Below are 20,351 nucleotides of genomic sequence, written 5' to 3'. Positions count from 1 at the left end.
GAGAGAGAGAGAGAGACAGAGAGAGAGAGAAAGAGAGAGAGAGAGAGAGAGAGAGAGAGAGACAGAGACAGAGACAGAGAGAGAGGGAGAGAGGACCAAAAATTAAATACATGCAACTTAGACAGTGTTTTGGAACCAAAGAGAGCCACACATGTATCTTGAATGAACAAATCAAACTTATCCCTCTTCACAGTTTCTCTAAGTCTATGAAAACTCTTAAGGCAAACAGCCTCACTGTATATATTAGCTAGTTTGATTTTTAGTTATTATTTTGCCTGAAGTTAACCTGTAATTTTTTTTTTTAAGTCCTAGAAGGAGCTACGTGTCTTGAGGCCATGCAATGAAACACATTTTCCAAAGTTGTTGCTGAGGGCTCCTAAGATGTCTTAAATCACACAGACATGGAAATATACTCTGATTCCCAGACGGGTCAGATTGGCACGATTTCTAATGAGCACGGCTAGGCAGATGGTTTGAAGATTTCCCAACACCATGTACAAGCACAAAGCCCTCCCCTCATTCCCTCCCTTACCTCTAAATTAGAGTAATGACTTCAACCTGGGTGAGAGAACAGCAGAGGACCCTCACCAAGGCAATGAAATTAGTGCTACTAATTGGGGCTCTCTGTTCAGATGTGGCACGTAAGAGACCTGGGCAGATCTCTGTTAGTGCTGGGGTCACGTGGTGCAGGCGGATATGGCAGGGGGGCGGGGGGCAGGTGGACAGTGTGCTGGTGGCAGAAACTGAGCTGGAGTCTCTGTAGATCTGCAACTGTGGGTAACTTGTCTCTGAGGACTAGGGGTGATTTATCTATTCTAAATCTCAGGTACTCTATTACTACACACACATAGAGAGGTAGCAAAATTCTAAGAACAAAGCAAATTCTCAAAAAATGTGTGGGAGATGCCATTCCCCCCTATAGCATCTGCTACTGGGCATCAGTTACTTCTCCGAGGGATGTGTGGACTGCCAGGAGGATTGCAGGGCTACTCTCAGTCAGGTGACTTGTGTGCATATCCTGTGTCCCCATTAGACCCAGGCTTATGCTGCGTGGCAGGAGATGAGGCCTGAACACTGGAGCTGAGGAAGAGTCATCGGGCCGTGCAAATGTGAGCCTACAAGGACACCCAGTTAGAGCATTGGCTTGTCTCCACAGGCTCATGTGTCTGAACACCAGGCCTCAGGCGATGGTGTAGTTAGAGAGGGAGAGATGGAGAAGGAACCTTGCTAGATGAAGTGGGGTGTGTGTGTGTGTGTGTGTGTTCATGTTTGCATGTGTGTGATCCTGCATCTGGAGGCCCTGTGTTGATGCTGGGAATCACCTTTGACCATTCTTCCACTATATTCACTGTTACAGGGTCTCTCAGTCAAGCCCAGAGCTCAAGTATTGCTAGGCAGCTTGCTCTATCTAGTGTTCCCCATTCCTGCCTTCAGAGGTTCAAGGTTCAGGTGAACCTTGCCTGCCACCATGCCTGCTAGGGATTACTTGAGTTATGAGGGTCCTAGACCCTGTCTTAATTAGGGCTTCTAGTGCTGTCATGAAACACCATTGCCGAAAGGCAAGTGGGGGAAGAAAGAATATATTTGGCTTACACTTCCATATCCCTGTTCTTCATCAAAGGAAGCCAGGACAGGGACTCACACAGGGCAGGAGCTGACGCAGAGGCCATGGAGGGGTGCTGCTTACTGCCTTGCTTCCTCATGGCTTGCTCAGCTTGCTTTCTTATGGAACCCAGGACCACCAGCCCAGGGATGGCACCATAGTGAGTGGCACCACCCCCTCCACTTCAATCACTAAGAGAATTCTCTACAGCCGGATCTTATGGAAACATTTTCTCAACTGAGGTTCCGTCTCTTCAGATGAGTCTAGCTTGTGTCAAGTTGACATGAAACTAGACAGGACATCCCCACACTTTCCCAGCAAACACCGCCACGGCTAAGCCGTCTCCCCGGCTTTGTTTGTGGTAGCATTGTCCTGCACACCATTTCTGACCATTTCCTCACCAAAGGAATAAAACACCAGGTAGTGTGCTACACATTCACAGAGAAGTGCAGATCATGGTGTGTGTGTGTGTGTGTGTGTGTGTGTGTGTGTGGTGGGCTGGCTTTTTTCTCCTGCTTAAGAATTGCTAAGTGGCTTGCAGAATGGAGCACCGGACTTTTCTTGTGAGCCTCCCATGGCACTTTAATTTATAATCCAGAGAAGAGGCACACCATACACAATAGGTGCTTGCTTTAACAGTTGACAGTATAAACCTTTTTCTTTTTCTTTTTTTTTTTGCTGGTTATGAAAGGCAGCCCGTCTCTGAAGCTACTGAGTCGTTTTCAGAGTTTTTGGTACCAGACTCTGCTGCTGACAGTGCATTCCACGCCTAACGGCTTCTTGGCTGCCTTTGGCTCATCTTAAAAACAATGCCCTATTTTTACCAGGTGCATAGCTCTGGTCTGCCTCACACGCTAGCTACAGTAGGTTTAGAGACCAGATGAGAAGGCAGTTTCCCTAGATAATTCATACAATTCAAAGCTAAGTGCTTTCTTTAATCACACTGAACTAAATGCTTAAGTGTGAAACCTTCTGCTTGGTTTTGTTCCAAGGTATCATAGAATCGTAAAGTAGCAAGATCAACTGGAAATGCCTTCATCAGGAATGGGGTGGCTTCAACATTTTCTCATGAGTGACCCCCATAGGAGCCAAATATGGGTGTGAAGTTAGCTCTTGATCTAGTCTTGTTTCTCACTTGGCTGACTATCAGTGATAACTTCATCCCAATGTTTACAACATTTAGAAAAGACCAAAGTCCCATCCATCTTCTTCTAGAATGATTGGTGCTACAGATGATATGGGAGCACTGGGGCCATGTCTCTCCTGTCCTGATCAGCTAAAGGTCGCTGTCCATCAATCTACATGGTCTTTACGATACTTCTCAGCACATGCTTGAAGGCTGGCTCATTGCTCATTCATTGCTACCTGGAGTCTATTTATTTACTTATTTATTTATTTATTTATTTATTTATCTATTATTGGTTATTTTGTTTATTTACATTTCAAATGTTATTCCCCTTTCCAGTTTCCTCTCCAAGAACCCCTCACTCCCTCAAGTTTCCCACTCCCTCCCCCTGCTCCACAAGGGTGCTCTCCTATCCACATACCCACTTCTGCCCCACCATACTATCATTCCCCTACACTGGGGCATCAAGCCTTCACAGGACCAAGGGCCTCCCCTCCCTGTGATGGAAGACAAGGCCATCCTCTACTCCACATGTGGCTGGAGCCATGGCTCCCTCCATGTGTACTCCTTGGTTGGTGGTTTAGCTTACCTAAAGCAATCTACAGATTCCATGCAATCCTCATCGAAATTCCAACTCAATTCTTCACAGAGGTAGAAAGAACAATCCTCAAATTCATTTGGAACAACAACAACAAAAAAAAAAAAAACCAGGATAGTGAAAACTATTCTCAACAATAAGAGAACTTCTGGGGGAATCACCATCCCTGACCTCAAGCTGTACTACAGGGCAATAGTGGAATAAAAACTGCATGGTATTGGTACAGTGACAGGCAGGTAGATCAATGGATTAGAATTGAAGACCCAGAAATGAATCCATACACCTTTGGTCACTTGATCTATGACAAAGAAGCTAAAACCATCCAGTGGGGGAAAAAAAAATGTCAACTGCTTTTTATGTAAAATTCCCTGTGGGCATGCTATGAAGGGGCTCCAGTACGCTTTGCTTTTAGTGAGAAGAACTCAGCTCCTCTGTTAGCTTTTCTTTCTTTGTTGTGACCAAATACCTGGCAAGAAGTCACTGAAGGGAAGACGGAAAGTTTATGTTGACTTCAAAGTTCAGGGGATCTGGTCTGACAGAGCAGAGAAGGCATGGTGGTGGGCCAGCTCTGTCTCCTAAGGCAGGGGGATGCTTTCTTACACCTCCGTCCCTCAGGAAGCTGAGAGAGGGGAAGGCTGACTCTCAGGTTCTTTCTTCTTTTATTGAGTCCGGAACCCCGGCCTGCGGGCTGTTGCTGCCCACGTTCAGGGGGGCTTTTTTCTGCAGTCAGTCATCTCTGGAAACGTCCTCACAGGCGACCCTGGAGGCACACTTCATTATTGCCCCAGGTGTTCCTCAATCTAGTTAAATGAGCAACCTGAATTATCCACCATGGAAATTCCATGTCAACCTGACATCCAAAGACTTCTCTGCCAAACCATAACAGTGTCCAGTCAGAGTGAGGAAGGGGTGCAAAGGGACATGGGGAGTGAGGCTAGCTTGGAATACAGTGGACAGCCCTAGCCTCATCTTCTGGGCAGGGTCCAACTGCAACATGGTGGACTTTGGGACAGGGCCGTACAGGGAAGATATGATGGTTTGTATATGCTTGGCCCAGGGAGTGGCACTGTTGGGAGGTGTGGCCTTGTTGGAGTAGGTGTGGCCTTTAATAGCCTTGTCCTAGCTGCCTGGGAGCAGTACTCTGCTAGCTGCCTTCAGATGGTGATGTAGAACTCTCAGCTCTGCCTGTACCATGCCTGCCAGGATATTGCCATGTTCCTGCTTTGAGGATAATGGACTGAACCTCTGAACCTGTAATACCAATTAAATGTTGCCGTTTATAAGACTTGCCTTAGTCATGGTGTCTGTTCACAGCAGTAAACCCTAACTAAGACAGAAGAGGAGCAGCATCGAGAACATTCTCAACCATGAGCCTGTTCCTGACATCTCTCGGGAATGCTGCCAATAAGGTATAGGTGTTACCTGCTGTTTGCCACATCTGCTCCGGGTAATGCATCTGTGTTTAAGGTCAGAAGGAAACTACTTTCTCAGGCAGCCTTCGAATCACTATTTTAGTGTTAATTGTTTTCAGAGACTAAAAATAGTATCATGGGAGGTATGTTTGACTCCTGACTCTCAGATTTAGATTTTATGATTATGGAGAAAATCTCTTAATCCCAAAAGCCTCAGCTTGCTCCTTAGTAGACAGTGAGGTGACACCTGCCTCTCTAACTCATGAAGGAGAGGAGCTAGAGCACCTTGGCCAAGGAGAGAGCTGCAGGAAACCTCAGCAGCTACGCTTATGGACAAATGCTGCCGCAGGCCACACAGTATATCTGTGGGTTCGTACTATGTGAGAGTCTGCCCATAGCAGCATGACAGCCATTCTCCTCTTGGGGAGCTTCGTACTCGGTTGTGGGAGAGATTCTAATGGCTGTGCTAATTTCTAAGGGATAGAGGGAGACATGGAAGCATCAGGGCCTTAACAGGAAGCTGAAAAGTAGCTTCCAGAGAGAAGCCCAACACTGCTCTGAGCCTGAGCAGTGAGAGCTTCCTTCTGCCCTCCCCACCCCCTCTTTCTTTCCTGGTATCCAAAGTTATATTCAGAAAGGATCATGGTTCCTGAGCTTACAAACCTCACACTGTGTATTTATTTTGTATGGCAATTCTGGGTAACCCTCTGCATCAAGAAAAATTCAGCTACCACCATCCCTTTCTTCCTTTCTTCTTGTCTGTCAGGACTGGCCTAGCACTCCTGAAAGTCATAGGGATAACTACCTGCTCCTCATCCTGACTGGAAATGTGCTTTGGGGATACATCTGATGTTCTTTGCCATCATTTCTCCCAGGCTAGTGCTATTGTGTGATAATCAGATGACATTTTTGATGTCCCCACCCCAAACAAGGTGCATATGAAGAACCCAGGGGGTTCTGAAGACCCTTTGAACCCAGCCATGGATCCGCCCCACGTTTAAACTCTGTTGCACTTTCTCTCACTGAAGTGGGAATCCCACACAGCCTGGGAGAATGCAAAGGCAAGTGGAGATTTAGCCATTTGTTGTTTGGGATTTCCAGTAGCAAGCCCTGTTCTTACAGTCTGAGTTACTGGGTGACTGTAATGGAATTCACTCTGCAAGTCCTCACAAGCCTGGTTGTACAATTGGCTTACACGGATTCTTGGGTATTTGGAGAGAGAAACTATGGTAATTTGTGAGATAAATGTCAAACTAAAACTAGCATCTAGGCATTGAAAAAGTCTTTCCTAATATTATAGAGGACAAAGAGCTCTGCCCTTTGCATGGGTAAATTTGGCTACTGATCAGTTTATAAAAAGCCAAAGAATAATTCTTAGTGCAACTGACTGAAGTCTGAGTTTTCTAGCCATTAAAGAATTAGAAACCCTCGCAGCCACCTCTCCCAAGCACAGACACTTTTGCTTGTTGCAGAGGAGTCTAGAAGTTAGTGAAAGGACTCCTGCTTGTTATCTTGTTAGAGATGAGCTACACCAGAGCCTGTGGGCATGGGGACAGCCACAGGCCTGCCTAGAGAACTGCTGCCTAGTTCCTCTTAGAACTTTGTTGTAAGTGGCGACCAGCTGTCTCGGAGGATGCCTATTTCATTTCTTCACTTCCTCATTTGGACTCTGAGGAAAATTTAATATTGATATAACATGGTTCTAGAATGAAAGGGAGTACCTTCTGCTCCTTAGAGGTTCCAGAATGCAAGGGAATGCTTTATCCACCTAAGAGAGAAACTTCTTTGTGAGGGGAAGCTGTGGATCGGCTGTAGGTCATGGAGGAGACTTATAGAGCAGTGAACTGTGTGCTGTCTACAGCCTTGATAATATTCATGAGCCTTAGAGCTACCTTCGACCTGCATCCAGGAGCATGCACACACTCAAGTACATCACCACAGAGGGCGGCATCTGGAGCAGCTGTGGACAAGACTACACAAGAACTATTCATGGGCAAGAGGCCAGGGAAATACCTCCTATTATTTGAGGTCAAGATTTGCATGAGGCAGACTAATTTCATGTGGTGCCATCTCATCTGAATGTATCAGAGATTAAACAAGAATGTTGGAATTTCCGCCTTAAACACTATTAGTGGAGAGTAGGCATTTGCAAACTGGAAGTATGAATGAGGACACAACAATTCCTGCTAGTAAGTCAGGAAGCAGGTGCCATCTTGTTTCTCATTGCTAAGCAGTGTCCAAGTACTTGCACTGTACCTGGCACAGAAGTGTCAAACTTTCATAATGTTGACTCAAGATACTGCATAAGACAAGATGAAAATTCTTTCTGAACTTCAGTCTTTCATATTTAACAATGTTTGGATGTAATATTTAGAAATACACATGTTCCCCAGTAGACGAAGGGCTGTGTATACCACCTATCTATTCCAGGAAGTGTCTCCAAAAGTGAATGGGGGATCTTGTTGGCATTTTTGGTGGCATATAAGCCGTGACCAATGCTGTGCTTATAAAATGAACAGTAAAACCCTGTTTCTAGAATCAGCCTTGCTGTGAGTAGTGGGCACCCTTACAGGTGTAGACCGGGTACAGTGACTGCTCTGTCTGAGGTAAGGACATTTAAGAATATACCTTTGAAGAACATAAACATGAGGTATTTATAAATATTAACAAAGATTGACCCCCAGCATGTACTTCCAGTTCCCCCAATGATGGGAGTGGCATGGGAAGAAGAGACAAAACATCCCAGATCAGAGAGTCCGCTTTATAACCTATTCCCTCCGGTACATTCAAAATTTCCCACAGGCCAACTTTAAAGCCCTTCTAAAACAAACAATATTAAGAAATAAAAACACCATTCCATATGACTCAATTTATAAAATACAGACTTCCAAACTCAAAATATTCTTTATCTGAAGTGTTTATGCAATCAAGTAGAATGTTAGAAATTTACGCTAATTTCCACGTGGATTAAGCAAGCCTTAAATGAACATGCCACCAGGCACTGGCTCTAGGGAAGGTCTGTGTAACTATGCCTCCATCTCCGTTTAAGCCTCTGTGTGTATCTCGGCCGCTCTACGGTCAAACTTCCATAAAATAAAGATGCAACCCACCTACTGTGTGGAAGGCATACTGTATAATGGCCTTCTGTTGTAATCATTCCAAGGACTTGTTTACAACTTGTGCGCTCTGGATTCATGGGGTCAGGGAGTCAGGAAATGAGCCTTGTGTTTTTGTTTTGTTCTAAGGGAATAACGTGTGAATCAAACTCGGCTTAACTCAGTCTGGCTCCCCAGACTCCTCCCCAGACTTCTAGCACATGCTGTATTTTATGGACACCTCCATCTTCCTGAGTGAGACTGAGCTTTCAGTATGAAAGAGTGAGTGACTTTGAGTACGGAGTCCCTCAGACAAGCGAGGCCTGAGCTGCCACTCAGAGCAATAGCGCCTCCTCGTGTCCTGGCTAAGCCTCCTGCACTATTTGAAAAGAGAGCTCACATTTTCAAAGGAAGCCACTAGAAATGATTGGTGATCCTCGGACCATCAGAAGAAAACCGTGTGGCAATCAGCTGGAATTTTAGCTCTTATGAGGCAAAGGTAAATAATTATCTGGTCATTTTTCACCTCAGTGGCCAAATGGTCTAATCTGTTTCTAGAATTTATAGGACTATTTACCTGTAATCCGAAAAGTACATGTTCAACATTCTTGAGTTTTCTCCACCCAATCTCTGTGACAGTTACTGTCACATGGCAGTGATAAAATATGTATTTAACCCCTCTAGCCCTGATCTTTTTTCAGGCAGCATCAAGCGAAGAATTGTGGAAAGAGCTGTTCTAGACAGACCCACTGTCCTGTCAGGCTTTGCCTCCCCAAAGCAGAGGAACGCTAGGCAAGCTTATCTTTCCTCTGAACCTTAGTTTCCTCATCTGTATTATGGGCATATTTGTAGTAGTTACCTCAGAATAGAGTGTGGGAGCAGCAGGCTGTTAAAATGGTACCTGAAGGGGCTGGAGAGATGGCTCAGCGGTTAAGAGCCCTGACTTGCTCTTGCAGAGGTCCTGAGTTCAATTCCCAGCAACCACTTGGTGGCTCACAACCATCTGTAATGGGATCCAATGCCCTCTTCTGGTGTGTCTGAAGACAGCAACAGTGCACTCATACAAAAAAAAATCTTAGGAAAAAAAAAAAAAAAAAACCAAAATGGTGTCTGAAGCGCTCACTGCTGTTAGCCCAGCATGGCTAATCTTTTCAGTCAGGACTCTGTGCTTCCCCCCCGCCCCCGCCCAACTCTGTTTTCTGTATTATTAGAATGTACATGATTATTTAGCTCACAACAAAAATCCAAAGCCTGGAATGGTGACTCCTGCCTGTTAAATCCCACCACTCTGGAAGCTAAGGCAGGAGGATTGCCATAAGTGGGAAGTCAGCTTAGGCTACAAATTGAGACTCTGTCTCAAAGACAAACAGAAAGTGAACTGTTTTAATGAAGTCTCCAGAAGAGACGTGGGATAGAATTACACACCAGAGAGGTGACCTTGCTTCTGCACACAGTTTCTCACTTACTATTGCATAACACATCTGTGTTCAAAATACCTGCAGCAGGGAATTCACTGACAGCTTAGTGCCCTCTAAGTCACCACGCCAGAAAGCAAACGAAACACTGCAAGCCACTCTGCAAAATGTGCATGCCAATCTCCACACTTCATGACCATCCAGGCATCAATGGGAGCTACCACTGGTGCCTGCCAGAAGGGTGAATTCGCCACACACTAGATGACTTTAGGTATAAAAATATCTTTCAAAATAAAGATTCAACTGAAGACGATGGAGAACCTGAGCTACGATTTGCTGTGAATAGCAGCCTGGGGATCCTTTAGTAGAAAGTGGATTTACTCTCCTGAGGTTGAAACCCTGTAAGCCTTAATAATCATGTAAGCCGCTCCAGCACACGGCAGGGGCATTAAATCCCTCCCTTCCATAGCTTACCATAACCCTTTCATATTCTCAGAGATCACCCTGCTGTATCTCACGAGAGCACGTCACACAAGCGTATAAACCCATTTCCTTCACAGGCTAGGGAGGAGTCCCGAAGTGTGTGTTGGGAACTGCTGCATCTGGGTGGGAACAGCCAAGGCTCACATCACTAAGATCTCTGGTATTATGGAAGTGGTCCTAAATGCTTCAAAGCATCTTTTCCTTTTTTTCAGATTAGAATGTATTTTGTGAAAACTCAAAGTGGGGACATAGATGTGCTATAACCTTTTAGCTGGGGGAGGGGAGCAGATTTATAGGCCATGCCTGGAGGCCTCCTGACATCCCTCATCTGCTCGGCAGCCTTGAGGCTTCTCTTTGTTTTTTAAAGATTTATTTTATTATTTAGCTTTGTGTCTCTGTGCATCTGTGCTTGCCGAGGCTACAGGAGGACTCTAGATGCCTTGGTGATGGAGTTACAGGTGGCTGGAAGCTTCTTGATGTGGGTGCTGGGACACAACCCACATCCCCTGGAAGAACAACAAGCACCCTTAACAGTTGAGCCATCTCCCCAGGCTGGAAACCTCTTTGAGGTTTCTAAGTGATAAACTCTCTCTAGATTTATATGGACTTCACCACTTTTTGACAGAAAGGAATCCAGATGAAGCTATTCAGTTCTGACGTATAGAAAGGCATATTTGATGGGACTCTGATACACTTTTAGTTTTGGCTTCAAATAGTATATATTTTTTTAACTTTAATGCCTCCTTTTTAGGGTCCATTTTGGTTGATTGGAAAAAAACATAACTTGTAGAATTACAGCATTTTGCTGCTCCTTACCAGCACACTTTCACTGACTAATAGCCTATAATTAAGGAGAACTTGTTAGTTAAACAAATAATTAGGCACACTGAGGCATGGCTGGGAAGTGGTTATTCATCTCCTTGTCAGAGGTCCTAAGCTTTGGCCTATGTTTTTCATATTCCTTTCCATGTTTTCCCTAATTTTATTATTTAAGATCCTGCTTTCATCAAACCAGGGGAGCTAGAATATTTCTGTATTACTCCTTGAAGAACAAGCAAGTTGATGAGTGCACAGAACACTGTTCCACTCCTATAGTCAGTTCCTGTGCTCGCCCTGGAGGACGATGCCTCCTGCCTACAGTGGTTCAGGTACCAGGTGCCTCTATCCTCAGTGGGTGTGGGGTTTCTGACTGATACGCTTCTCCTTGGAATAGCAAGATGCCTCATTTCTCCTTCAAAAAATAAGAGCATTGAGAAAATATTTCACAAGAGAATATGATATATATGCATATGCACATATGCATAGAAATATATGCATATATATATTTCCTCTATGGCTTTGGATCTGCAGGTACAGCACACGGAGCATAGAGGAATGAAGCAGATGTGGTGGGCTCCACATCAGAGGCTGTCAGAACATTCTCATGGACTGGTGTTGCTGGCTGCATTCCTCGTTTCAGAACACAAGAGTGTTTCTTACCGCTGGCAGCTGCTTCTAGCTGCAGCAGCCTAACCCTCAGCTCACTGGAATGGTTAGAGACTGCAGATTTTCCTTTCAGCTGAGCTGTGACTGAGAAAACAAAAACAGAACCAGCCCTGGCTCTTCCTTGGGTTGCTATGTGAGGGAAGAAAACAACCACCCAGGGCCACACTCAGGTGAGTGGTGTTAGAGACAAAGGAGCAACTGGACCGTATGACAATCTCAGATACTATGCCCTAGCATGATACTCATGTGGGACACAACAATACTGGGGATGGATGGTAAATAATAGCAAAAACACAAATCATCAACATTGGACCAGCAAAGGCTACTATGTTACACAAGTCAGCAACATCAGACCAGCAAAAGATACTATGTTACACAAATCAGCAACATCGGACCAGCAAAAGATACTATGTTACACAAATCAGCAACATCGGACCAGCAAAAGATACTATGTTACACAAATCAGCAACATCAGACCAAGGAAGGATACCATGTTCAAGTTGTCAGGAAGTGTCCCAGGAAAACAGCAGTACCAACAAAACTAAGATGGTGCATTTCAATTTTTCTCTAGTTTATATGCTCAGGCACTAATTTGTCAAGTCATGTCAGTGTGTGTCACTCAGAAGTCACAGAAAGTGTTCCAACCTTATGACTACTGGCCACCTGAAACCAGATTTTTGATCAACACTTATTCTGAATGGTCATGCACAGGGGATGTGGCTTATGCTATGTACCAGGAACCCACGGGGTTTCTGCTTACCTTCAGCCTCCCTGATCCTTCGTCCCACGGCAGACCTTCGCAGCACACTCTTTCCCGAGTTGAAGAGGCTGGCCAGCTCATCCAGAGGGCTGGACAGCGGCCTGCTGTTGGGTGGGCTGTAAGGGCTTGGTGGGGAGAAGGTGGATGAGGCCTTTCTGAGGTCTGCTCTGGCTGTCCTTCCAGGCGAATATGGAGCCTTGACAAAGGAGCTGCAGGGACCCAGTGCTGGGGCGGAACTGGGCTTTGGCTGTGTTCTGGGCAGGTCAGAGTTAGTCAGTGCTTTAGCTGCAGTGAGCAAGACAGAATCGGGTGGGAAGGCGAAGTGTGTGGGTGGCCTGCAGGGTGCAGGGACCACCCCACAGGGTGCAGGGACCACCCCACAGGGTGCAGAGGCCCCCCCACAGGATGCGGGAAGTGGTCCACAGGGTGCAGTAGGTGGCCCACAGGGTGCAGGAGGTGGCCCACAGAGTGCAGGAGGTGGCCCACAGGGTGCAGGAGGTGGCCCACAGGGTGCAGGAGGTGGCCCTGGGGGTGGGGGTGGGGTGGCAGGTGGTGAGATTCGGCTGGGCCCATTAAACACAGGAAAGCTAGGGGATGCCAGCTGGTCATTGTCCCCCTTCTGTGCTTTTGAGTACTGTGGTGACAAGGGACTGGAGCCTTCCGACTGCACCGGGTACTTGAGGTTGGTCTCTAAGACTGGCAGTTTCTTCACCTCTAAGGGTGTCAGTGGGGACTCATCAGAAGCTGGGGAGCAGGTCACTGGGGTGGGAGGAAAGACTAGGAGTGGTGGCCGATGGGGAAGCAGATTGGGGAAGGGTGGGGGGATGTCACACGTATCCTTCAAGGGCTGGGAGTTCCCCTCAGCAGCCTCCAAGATGATGGCTTTTCGAGTCTCTAAAAACAGAGGAGGTGAGGCAGGCAGGAAGGTGAGCATCCCTGGGCCACTGCCCTCCTCAGGCAAGACATACTTCATCTCTTCATACACAGACTCGCCCTGGTCAGGGCTGTCAGTCTCAGATCCACCTGCTCTGGCTGCGTTCCCCACCATCTCGATGTACACAGGCTCAGTATCATCGTCATAGTCACTCTGTGGCAATGGCAGGTGCAGAGGCAGCTGTGGTGTGTACTGTGGCATTGAATCAGGCCTGGCCCACTGCACACCTAGTGTCCCCTGGGCCTGATGCCTGCCCACCTGGCCCATCATGCCAGAAGGCCGTGGTCCCCAGATCTCCTCGTAAGAGCCCGTGAGCTTCGTGTGGGGACTTCTCTTTGGCTTCCGAGGGGGAATCTTCTTCATGGTGCTATAATCATCGCTGTGGGGTCTGGGCCGTGTCAGAGCTAAGGCAGAAGACAGAGATTCCATAGTCAGTAGCAGTGTGCCCCAGGGAAGCAAGGCCTTTATGGAGTTGAGTGACCCTGCCCTGGATCCCTTTGTTTGCCATAGCTAGCCCTTAAGTCCTCTGAGCAGAAAAGACTCCTGGCTTTTGTTCCTTCTACCTTCTAGGAGTCTGGAGGGGGACCTAGATGTTTGAGACCACTAAGGGTTGACAGGGTCTGGCGGGTTTGGGATATTTGCAAATATGTAGGGGTTTAGACTATAATTGTGCAAGATAATTGGCCCATCCTCAGCCTCAATGTGGATACCCATGGCATAGGTAAGCCATCCCTTCAGAGATAGAGAACAGCTAGTGGTTGTGTTTCGCTGTGTTCCAGCCTGTGCTCACATCGTAATAGAAATGGCTAAAAGTATGATTGATTCTCTACCTTCATGACCATCGTTGTATGATGGCATCATACAAGACCTCCCACCAACAGACAACTACTATAAACAGGAAATGTGAACTTCCCAGTTCCCTAGTGCATATGCATCATCCCAAATCTCTAGACGGCTGACCCACAGCAGCTCCTGAGCTTTCTTCAGACTGCCTAGGAAGGCAGTTGGATCAATGCCACTGCAGAGCCGCTTCCCAGACACCTGCAGCAGCAGACGTCCAGTGGAAGACATTTTTCCAGCTGGCTTCCAAGTGGGAGGGACTCTGGCTGCCTCAGAGAGAGATGCTGGACAGGGTGGTGTTGAGGACATCCTGCCTTCTGAGGCTGGGCCATGGCAGGGTAGCTTCTGCTGCTTCTTACTGTAGCAGGAGCCACTCTGAGTGAACCCACAGTTCACCCGAGCAGTGTGGACTCTTCACAGAAGCCCCTCCATGGGATGTGTGAAGAGGCCTCAGGGAGGGAAAGAGATGCCATGTGAAGGAAGATGCTTCAAGGGGAGAGAAGCCTTGTGGAGGTGAAAGACTGAGGTCAGAAGATCTAAAGACTTTCCTGTCCAATCCAGAAATGTATGAGCCCTGCCTTTAAAGGCCTGAGCTTCAAAGATAGCCATGATCACACTGTACAGAGAACTGTTTAGTATGACTGGTCAGACTGTAGACCCATGAGAGAATGCTGCTAGCATCCTTGGATCCAAAGTCACTGCCTCCTGGAAAGTTTGTTATATAATCCCAGATACCCTGTGCAGATATTGGAACTCGTGGCTCTGATGGTGACAGTGGCCTCACTTTAGGAAGTCAGTGTTGATGTGACCCTTACCTGAAGCCTGAGGGCCCTGAGGAAGCTCTGAGAGGAGCCAGGGCAGATACAGGGTGGAAGCTAGAGGAAGCCACACAAAGCTGAGCAGGGCCTTGGGCTATAGTCAGAAGGCAAGGGGGGGTGGATAACTAGCTGGCCTGGCTAAGGATTTGTTATGGCAGGGGGACATAGCTGCTTCTAGAGTCCTTCTAATGTGCCAGTGAAGAGATGGGGCAAAGAACTTTTTACCATAGAGGAACAGAGTTTTCTTGATCTATGAACCCACCAGTGCTTCTCAGTATGCTTTGAAGGTGGCATATTATTCTAACATGGAGAAAGGTCATGGACCTCCATGGAACCTGCTCTGAAGTTGGAGCCCTGCACTCACCAACAACACTGTCCATTAGGACTTCAGGAAGACCTGTGGTGCTCCTCATTGATCTCTCCAAAGAAGATCCAAAGAAGCAAGGCCATCGGCCTAAGCATTGCCTCAGACAGTGAAGAAAATCCAATGCATAATTGTGTATATGGTTACTGACTAATGAGATATGTTAGGAATTGATTCACAAGCAGCTCACACAACTTCTGAAGGGACTTTGTTCAGATGCCCTGAAAAATGGCAGCAGCTGTGCCTGAAGAAGAGACTCTGGCTTCTAGAATTTCATGTGCAGGGAACAGGTGGAGAGAGCATCAGCCATGAGGCTACATCACTGTCAAGATGAATAATTGTAATTCAAAGGGAGCACCTAAGACCCCAGAGCACCAACCTCAGACTGGCCTGGGAAGATGATGATCAGGGGCAGGACTCTATTCCCATAGAGGTCCTTACAACACTAGCTGACTGTTGTTCTATATATCATGCACAGAGCCTGAGTGTCACCTCATGTCCCCTTTCAGGCAGGAGCATGTCTGTCTAGCAGACGTGGACTGTCATTTTATATTACAAGTCTAATGAACCTTACTCAAGTGAACATAAGGAGAAAACCATGACCTTGAAGGAGTCAGGAACTTTCACCATTTAAGGAACTTTAGCCCAAACCTCAGGTGTTGGGGGATTTGAAAAGGAGGCTTTGGCTTTGGGAGCCTCGCGAGGTGGCCCTATTGTCACCTAGGTGACTCTATGAGTAGAGATTGAATTGCTTTGTTCAGAGTGAACTGAAGCCTATTGGATTCTCCAAAACATTTGCCACAGATTTATTTTCAGCCCTATCAAGTGATTGAATGTACATCTCCTCTCCCAAACCTGGACAGGATGCTGGAACTGTCCTGGTGGACAGTCGAGGCAGAAGCAACCCTCATGCCTCCTGGGGGTGGTTCATAAAAGGTGGCCCTTAGCCATCTGCTTCCCCTCTCCTTCATGAGTGCATTGGAGCAGTGACTTTCTATGTTAACCCTAGAAGTCTCCATACCACCTAAGCAAAAGCAGAGACCAGCTAGCGATACAGAAACGTTTGGATGTGGAGGCATCACATGACTAAGGAACCAGACCTGGTGACCTGATTCTGCATCATTGTAGCTGACTTCATGTGGGACCTTGGGTGGGAACCACCAGACAATCCATATCTCTCGAGACCCAGAGCTTGAGAGACAGAGCAACAGCCATCATCTTATTTAAATCACTGTTTGGGTGGGTTGCTAAGCAACACTAGAAAATCAACATAGCTCCCCTCCAGGCTTGCTCCAGAGGTAAAATCTTTTGTATTCAATGATGAGGCGCCAGTTACTTGAGGCAGCTAAGAAAAGGGGTTCTGGAGTCTCCTTGGCTGGAGCAAAGCAGAGATGGTGGATGGGTAGGGTGGGTGTGGTGGGTGTGGGTGTGTGGGGTGACTGAATGACAAGGGAACATCATAACCTGCTCCCTGACTCAGTTTCCCTACCTGCACAGGGCCATGATGATTTGCCACAAGCTGTTGTTAGGATGGGAAATACTGAGAATAAGGTCCTTTATGTCAGTAAGCACCTCCACCCCTTTTCTTCCAACTGCTCAGCAAGTGATTAACCGTGGGAAAGAGTCATGGGAGCGAGACCGCATTCCTCACGGGAGCTAGACAGTGCTTCGGCAGGTGTAGCTCCAGCAGGCACCTTGCCTGGAGTGAGGCAGCGATTCTGCAGGGGGCACAGTTTCCTGCTGTGCCCTCTGAATATTAATTTGGAGTCTCTGTGGGCCAGGACTAGGAATCTTTACTCTTCATGAGCTAAAATTAGGGAAGCCGCAGTTAGAGTACTGAAACCTAATTTGGTCTTGTGGCTATTTCGGGGTGTATGCATGTGATCAGCTTATTTGTTAGTAGGGAAGTAGGGACAATTAAAGTTTACTTATTTCAAGAGGTTTCCCTTTTTAGTTTCCAAGTGTACTATAAAATAGTCACAAGCCCTCGACAATGCCAATGAAACAAAGCCCCGAAACAACCTTGGTCATGGGGTGGAACACTGGGACAAGCTTTCGTGTCTGACAGAACTCAGGAGAAGCCATGATGCATTTCCAGTCTCAGAGGCTCGGAGATACCACTCCCACCTGAACCACCCTGAAGCCACAGTCAACATGTCCTAAGCTCTGGGAGGAGAGGCACATCTCCGCAATAAAATACTTCCCTTTGGGGGCATCTAAGGTGGCACCCATCCCAACATAACCTGGTCCTATTATCTCAAAAAGTAAGACATGGTCCATGCAAGAATTTAAAGACAGTTAGAGGAAGACCAGAGACTGAGGATAGGTTTAGGAGCCCTCGGTTTCCAAATCTCCCTGTGTGGTTGTGTTTGGACCCAGCCCCTCTTGTGTTATTGTTCATCTGTTTCTGCCTCCAGCACAGGGCATGGATCCATTCTGTACTCATGCATTCTCACTATTTTCCTTTTCTTTGTATCTATGTGACAATGACCTCCTAGTGTATTCATGAACTTGGGGAATTTGGATTGGGCCTCACAAGACAGACAGTCTGAGGCCTGTGCAGGAAGATGATAGAGCCTGCTCAACAGATGCAAAGAGAAATGGGGCATGACTTCACTGCATTGTGGTGTTCAATCTCATTCATATTGGGAGATCTTGGTCTCCTCTGAGTCTCCAGGCGCCACCTCCTCATGCCACTCCTCTCTGAATGTTAGATGCTTGACTCATCACCCACATTGTTTAAGCATCTTCTCTCCTTGTTCCTCTCATTCCTCTGAGATCCCCCCTCCCACAGATCTGAAGTCGAGACCCTCCAGCAGTGGCACTGGCACCTCGCTGTGCTACTGCTCTGACCATCCTCCCCCTATGCCACCACACTGACCTCCCCACACCTCCCCTCCCCTCATTGTCTTGGGTGTTGTGATGACTGGAAGCTGATTCTCACAGGCCCAGTGGAAGAGCAAGCCAGCTTCCTGCCAGGCTGTGTTCTAAGTTACTGCATCTGGGGGACATCGACGGCAGACCCTTGATATGGCCCTCTGGTCTCTACTGCTCTCCTTTGTGCAGGCCTCTTACATCTTGCACCAGAACCTCCACACTGTGCATGCATAGAGGACACATGAGTGTCTCCAACACCATCTCCTAAAAGTTTTGGAAATACAACTGGTGCACTACAACAGCAGCCTTTATTTTTGAGCCAAAATTTCTGTAAAACTTTTCTTATTTTACTTTTCCTTTTTAGATTTATTTATTTTATGTATTTGAGTACACTGCAGCTGTCTTCAGACACACCAGAAGAGGGAATAGGATCCCATTACAAATGGTTGTGAGCCACCATGTGGTTACTGGGAATTGAACTCAGGACCTCTGGAAGAGCAGCCAGTGCTCTTGACCGCTGAGGCATCTCTCCAGCCCCCTTATCTTATTCTTTCTCTAAAAGATTAATTTTTATTTATATGTGTGTTTGCCTGCATGTTTGTATGTACACCGCATGCATGTCTGGTATCCACAGGTCAGAGGCTATCAGATCCCCTGGAACTGGATGGAGTTACAGATGATTGTGAGCAATCATGTGAGTGCTGGGAACCAAACTTGGGTCCTTGCAAGAATAGCCAGTGCTCTTAACTTTCAAGATATCTCCCTAGCTCTTTCTTTGTTTCTTTGTTTCTTCCTTTGTTTCTTTCTCTTAGCTCCATTCTATTCTATTTATTATTATTATTATTATTATTATTATTATTATTATTAATTTAGTTTTTGTGTCCAACCTAAGTCTCTACTCCCTCCTCTCCCCGGTTGCTCCCCCATACCTCCCCTCTGCTGCTCCCCACCCACACACTCCTCTCTTCAGAAAAGGGCAGGCCTCCCATGGATATCAACCAATCATATCAAGTTACAGTAAGATCCTAAGGAGTGTGACTGACTCTGAGGGATCTCAGATGCTGTCACTGCTCTAGGCGTCTGTCAGGGATCAGAATCCTGGCTCTTCCTTTAAGTTGAGATTGTTGTTTTGCTATATTTCTGTTTCATTGAATTCACTTAACCACTGAGATCACTCAGCTCCACATCACACCGTCAGATATTGTGTTCCAGTGGGATCTACTCAGCCGTTTGCTAGCATCTTCTCGCACTTCCACAATGACATGGCTGACAACTCTCCGCAGCAGTGGTGTGAGGCTAGACCCATCATGAGGTGCCTTTCCACAGCAGTGGTGTGAGGCTAGACCCATCATGAGGTGCCTTTCCACAGCAGTGGTGTGAGGCTAGACCCACCACGAGGTGCCTTTGCTTACCTGCCCTTCCCCATGAGGAAGGTCTTTGCGTTCCCATGAAGGACACATGCACTAAGGTACACGGTGGTCGCCACACACCGTATGATCAGTCCACGCATCTTATCGGTAACCTGACACATTTGGAAACGTCCTGTTCGGATGTACTTGCTTTCTGTCTGCAGTTGTAGCACCAGCCAGCGGTGAGCACTTACAGTGCACGGATCTTTGAGAGCGGATGGAGAGTAGTTGCCATTTCCCCTTTCTGCAGAACCATTTCTTGACCCCTCAGAGCAGAGCCCTTTGCCATCTAGTCTGAACAATTACACAAACTGAATTTGGTGGCCACGGTCCTCAGCATCTGTCATTTCACTCACCATGTTAAAAAAAAAATGTGGGCTTAAATTTTAATTAGATCATGATTGATCGGGAAAGCCTGGTGAATATTTTTTACCTTTTTAACTAATTAGTGATTATTTATATGGCATAGTGACCAACTTCTAGAACTGTCTTGGCGTTGAAGCTGTTAATTCAATGCAGAGGTGGGACCCAGAGTGAAGGAATTGACACATAAGTAGCTTTCCCCTAAGAGGCTTAAGGATTTGAATATTATTTAAATTTAATGATTAAAAAGCTGCCAGCAAGCCAACAATTGGATTTATTTCTATTAAAAACTATATCAGGGCCACAGTGGTGCCATGGACACTCCCAGACCGGAACCCAGCACATGAGTGAGCAAGGAGAGCAGCATTCACTTGTGTCCCCCATCCCCCCATCCCTCTTTGGCTCACCTTCACTGGCTGCATCCTTGGCGGCTGAAAGGCAGGCACTCACAGCCTCATAGGAGGCACTCAGCCGGGTGTTAGGGTCTCTCTTTGGTTTGGGTGGAGGCTGTTTCCGTGGTGATGGGAGGCCAGTGCTGTCATCCATGCTGAACACAGAGTGCAGTGATGGGGACCGGGTGGACGGTCCAGCGAGAGCCTGGGTGAGGCTGTCCACCACCACGGGCACTGGCACGGAGTTGGAGTTGGAGTGGATGTGCCGGCATCCTCCTTGGTCTTCGGCTCTTAAGTGAAAATAAAACACAAACAGGCACAGAGGCCCAGGTGTGTCATTCAGGTGACAGTGATGAGCCGGGTCCCCCCCCCTCCCC

The 20,351-nt window shown here is 47.0% G+C and overlaps 1 protein-coding gene across 8 annotated transcripts in view; it reads right to left on the bottom strand.

Annotated features, from left to right (window-relative positions):
- Positions 1-20,351, bottom strand: part of Myo16 (myosin XVI) — a 509,596-nt gene that overhangs the window by 50,825 nt on the left and 438,420 nt on the right. For all 8 annotated transcript variants that reach the window (XM_031339016.1, XM_031339015.1, XM_031339017.1 and 5 more), the window contains 2 exons: positions 19,990-20,264; positions 11,978-13,315 (listed from right to left, as the gene is read on the bottom strand). In XM_031339016.1, the coding sequence (XP_031194876.1) occupies positions 11,978-13,315; positions 19,990-20,264 (1,613 nt within the window). The remainder of the gene's footprint in view (positions 1-11,977; positions 13,316-19,989; positions 20,265-20,351) is intronic.

This window comes from Mastomys coucha, unplaced genomic scaffold (assembly GCF_008632895.1).
Source record: "Mastomys coucha isolate ucsf_1 unplaced genomic scaffold, UCSF_Mcou_1 pScaffold22, whole genome shotgun sequence".
NCBI lineage: Eukaryota > Metazoa > Chordata > Mammalia > Rodentia > Muridae > Mastomys > Mastomys coucha.
The sequence above is the reverse complement of the archived record's forward strand: the minus strand, read 5'-3'. Positions and strand labels throughout refer to the sequence as shown.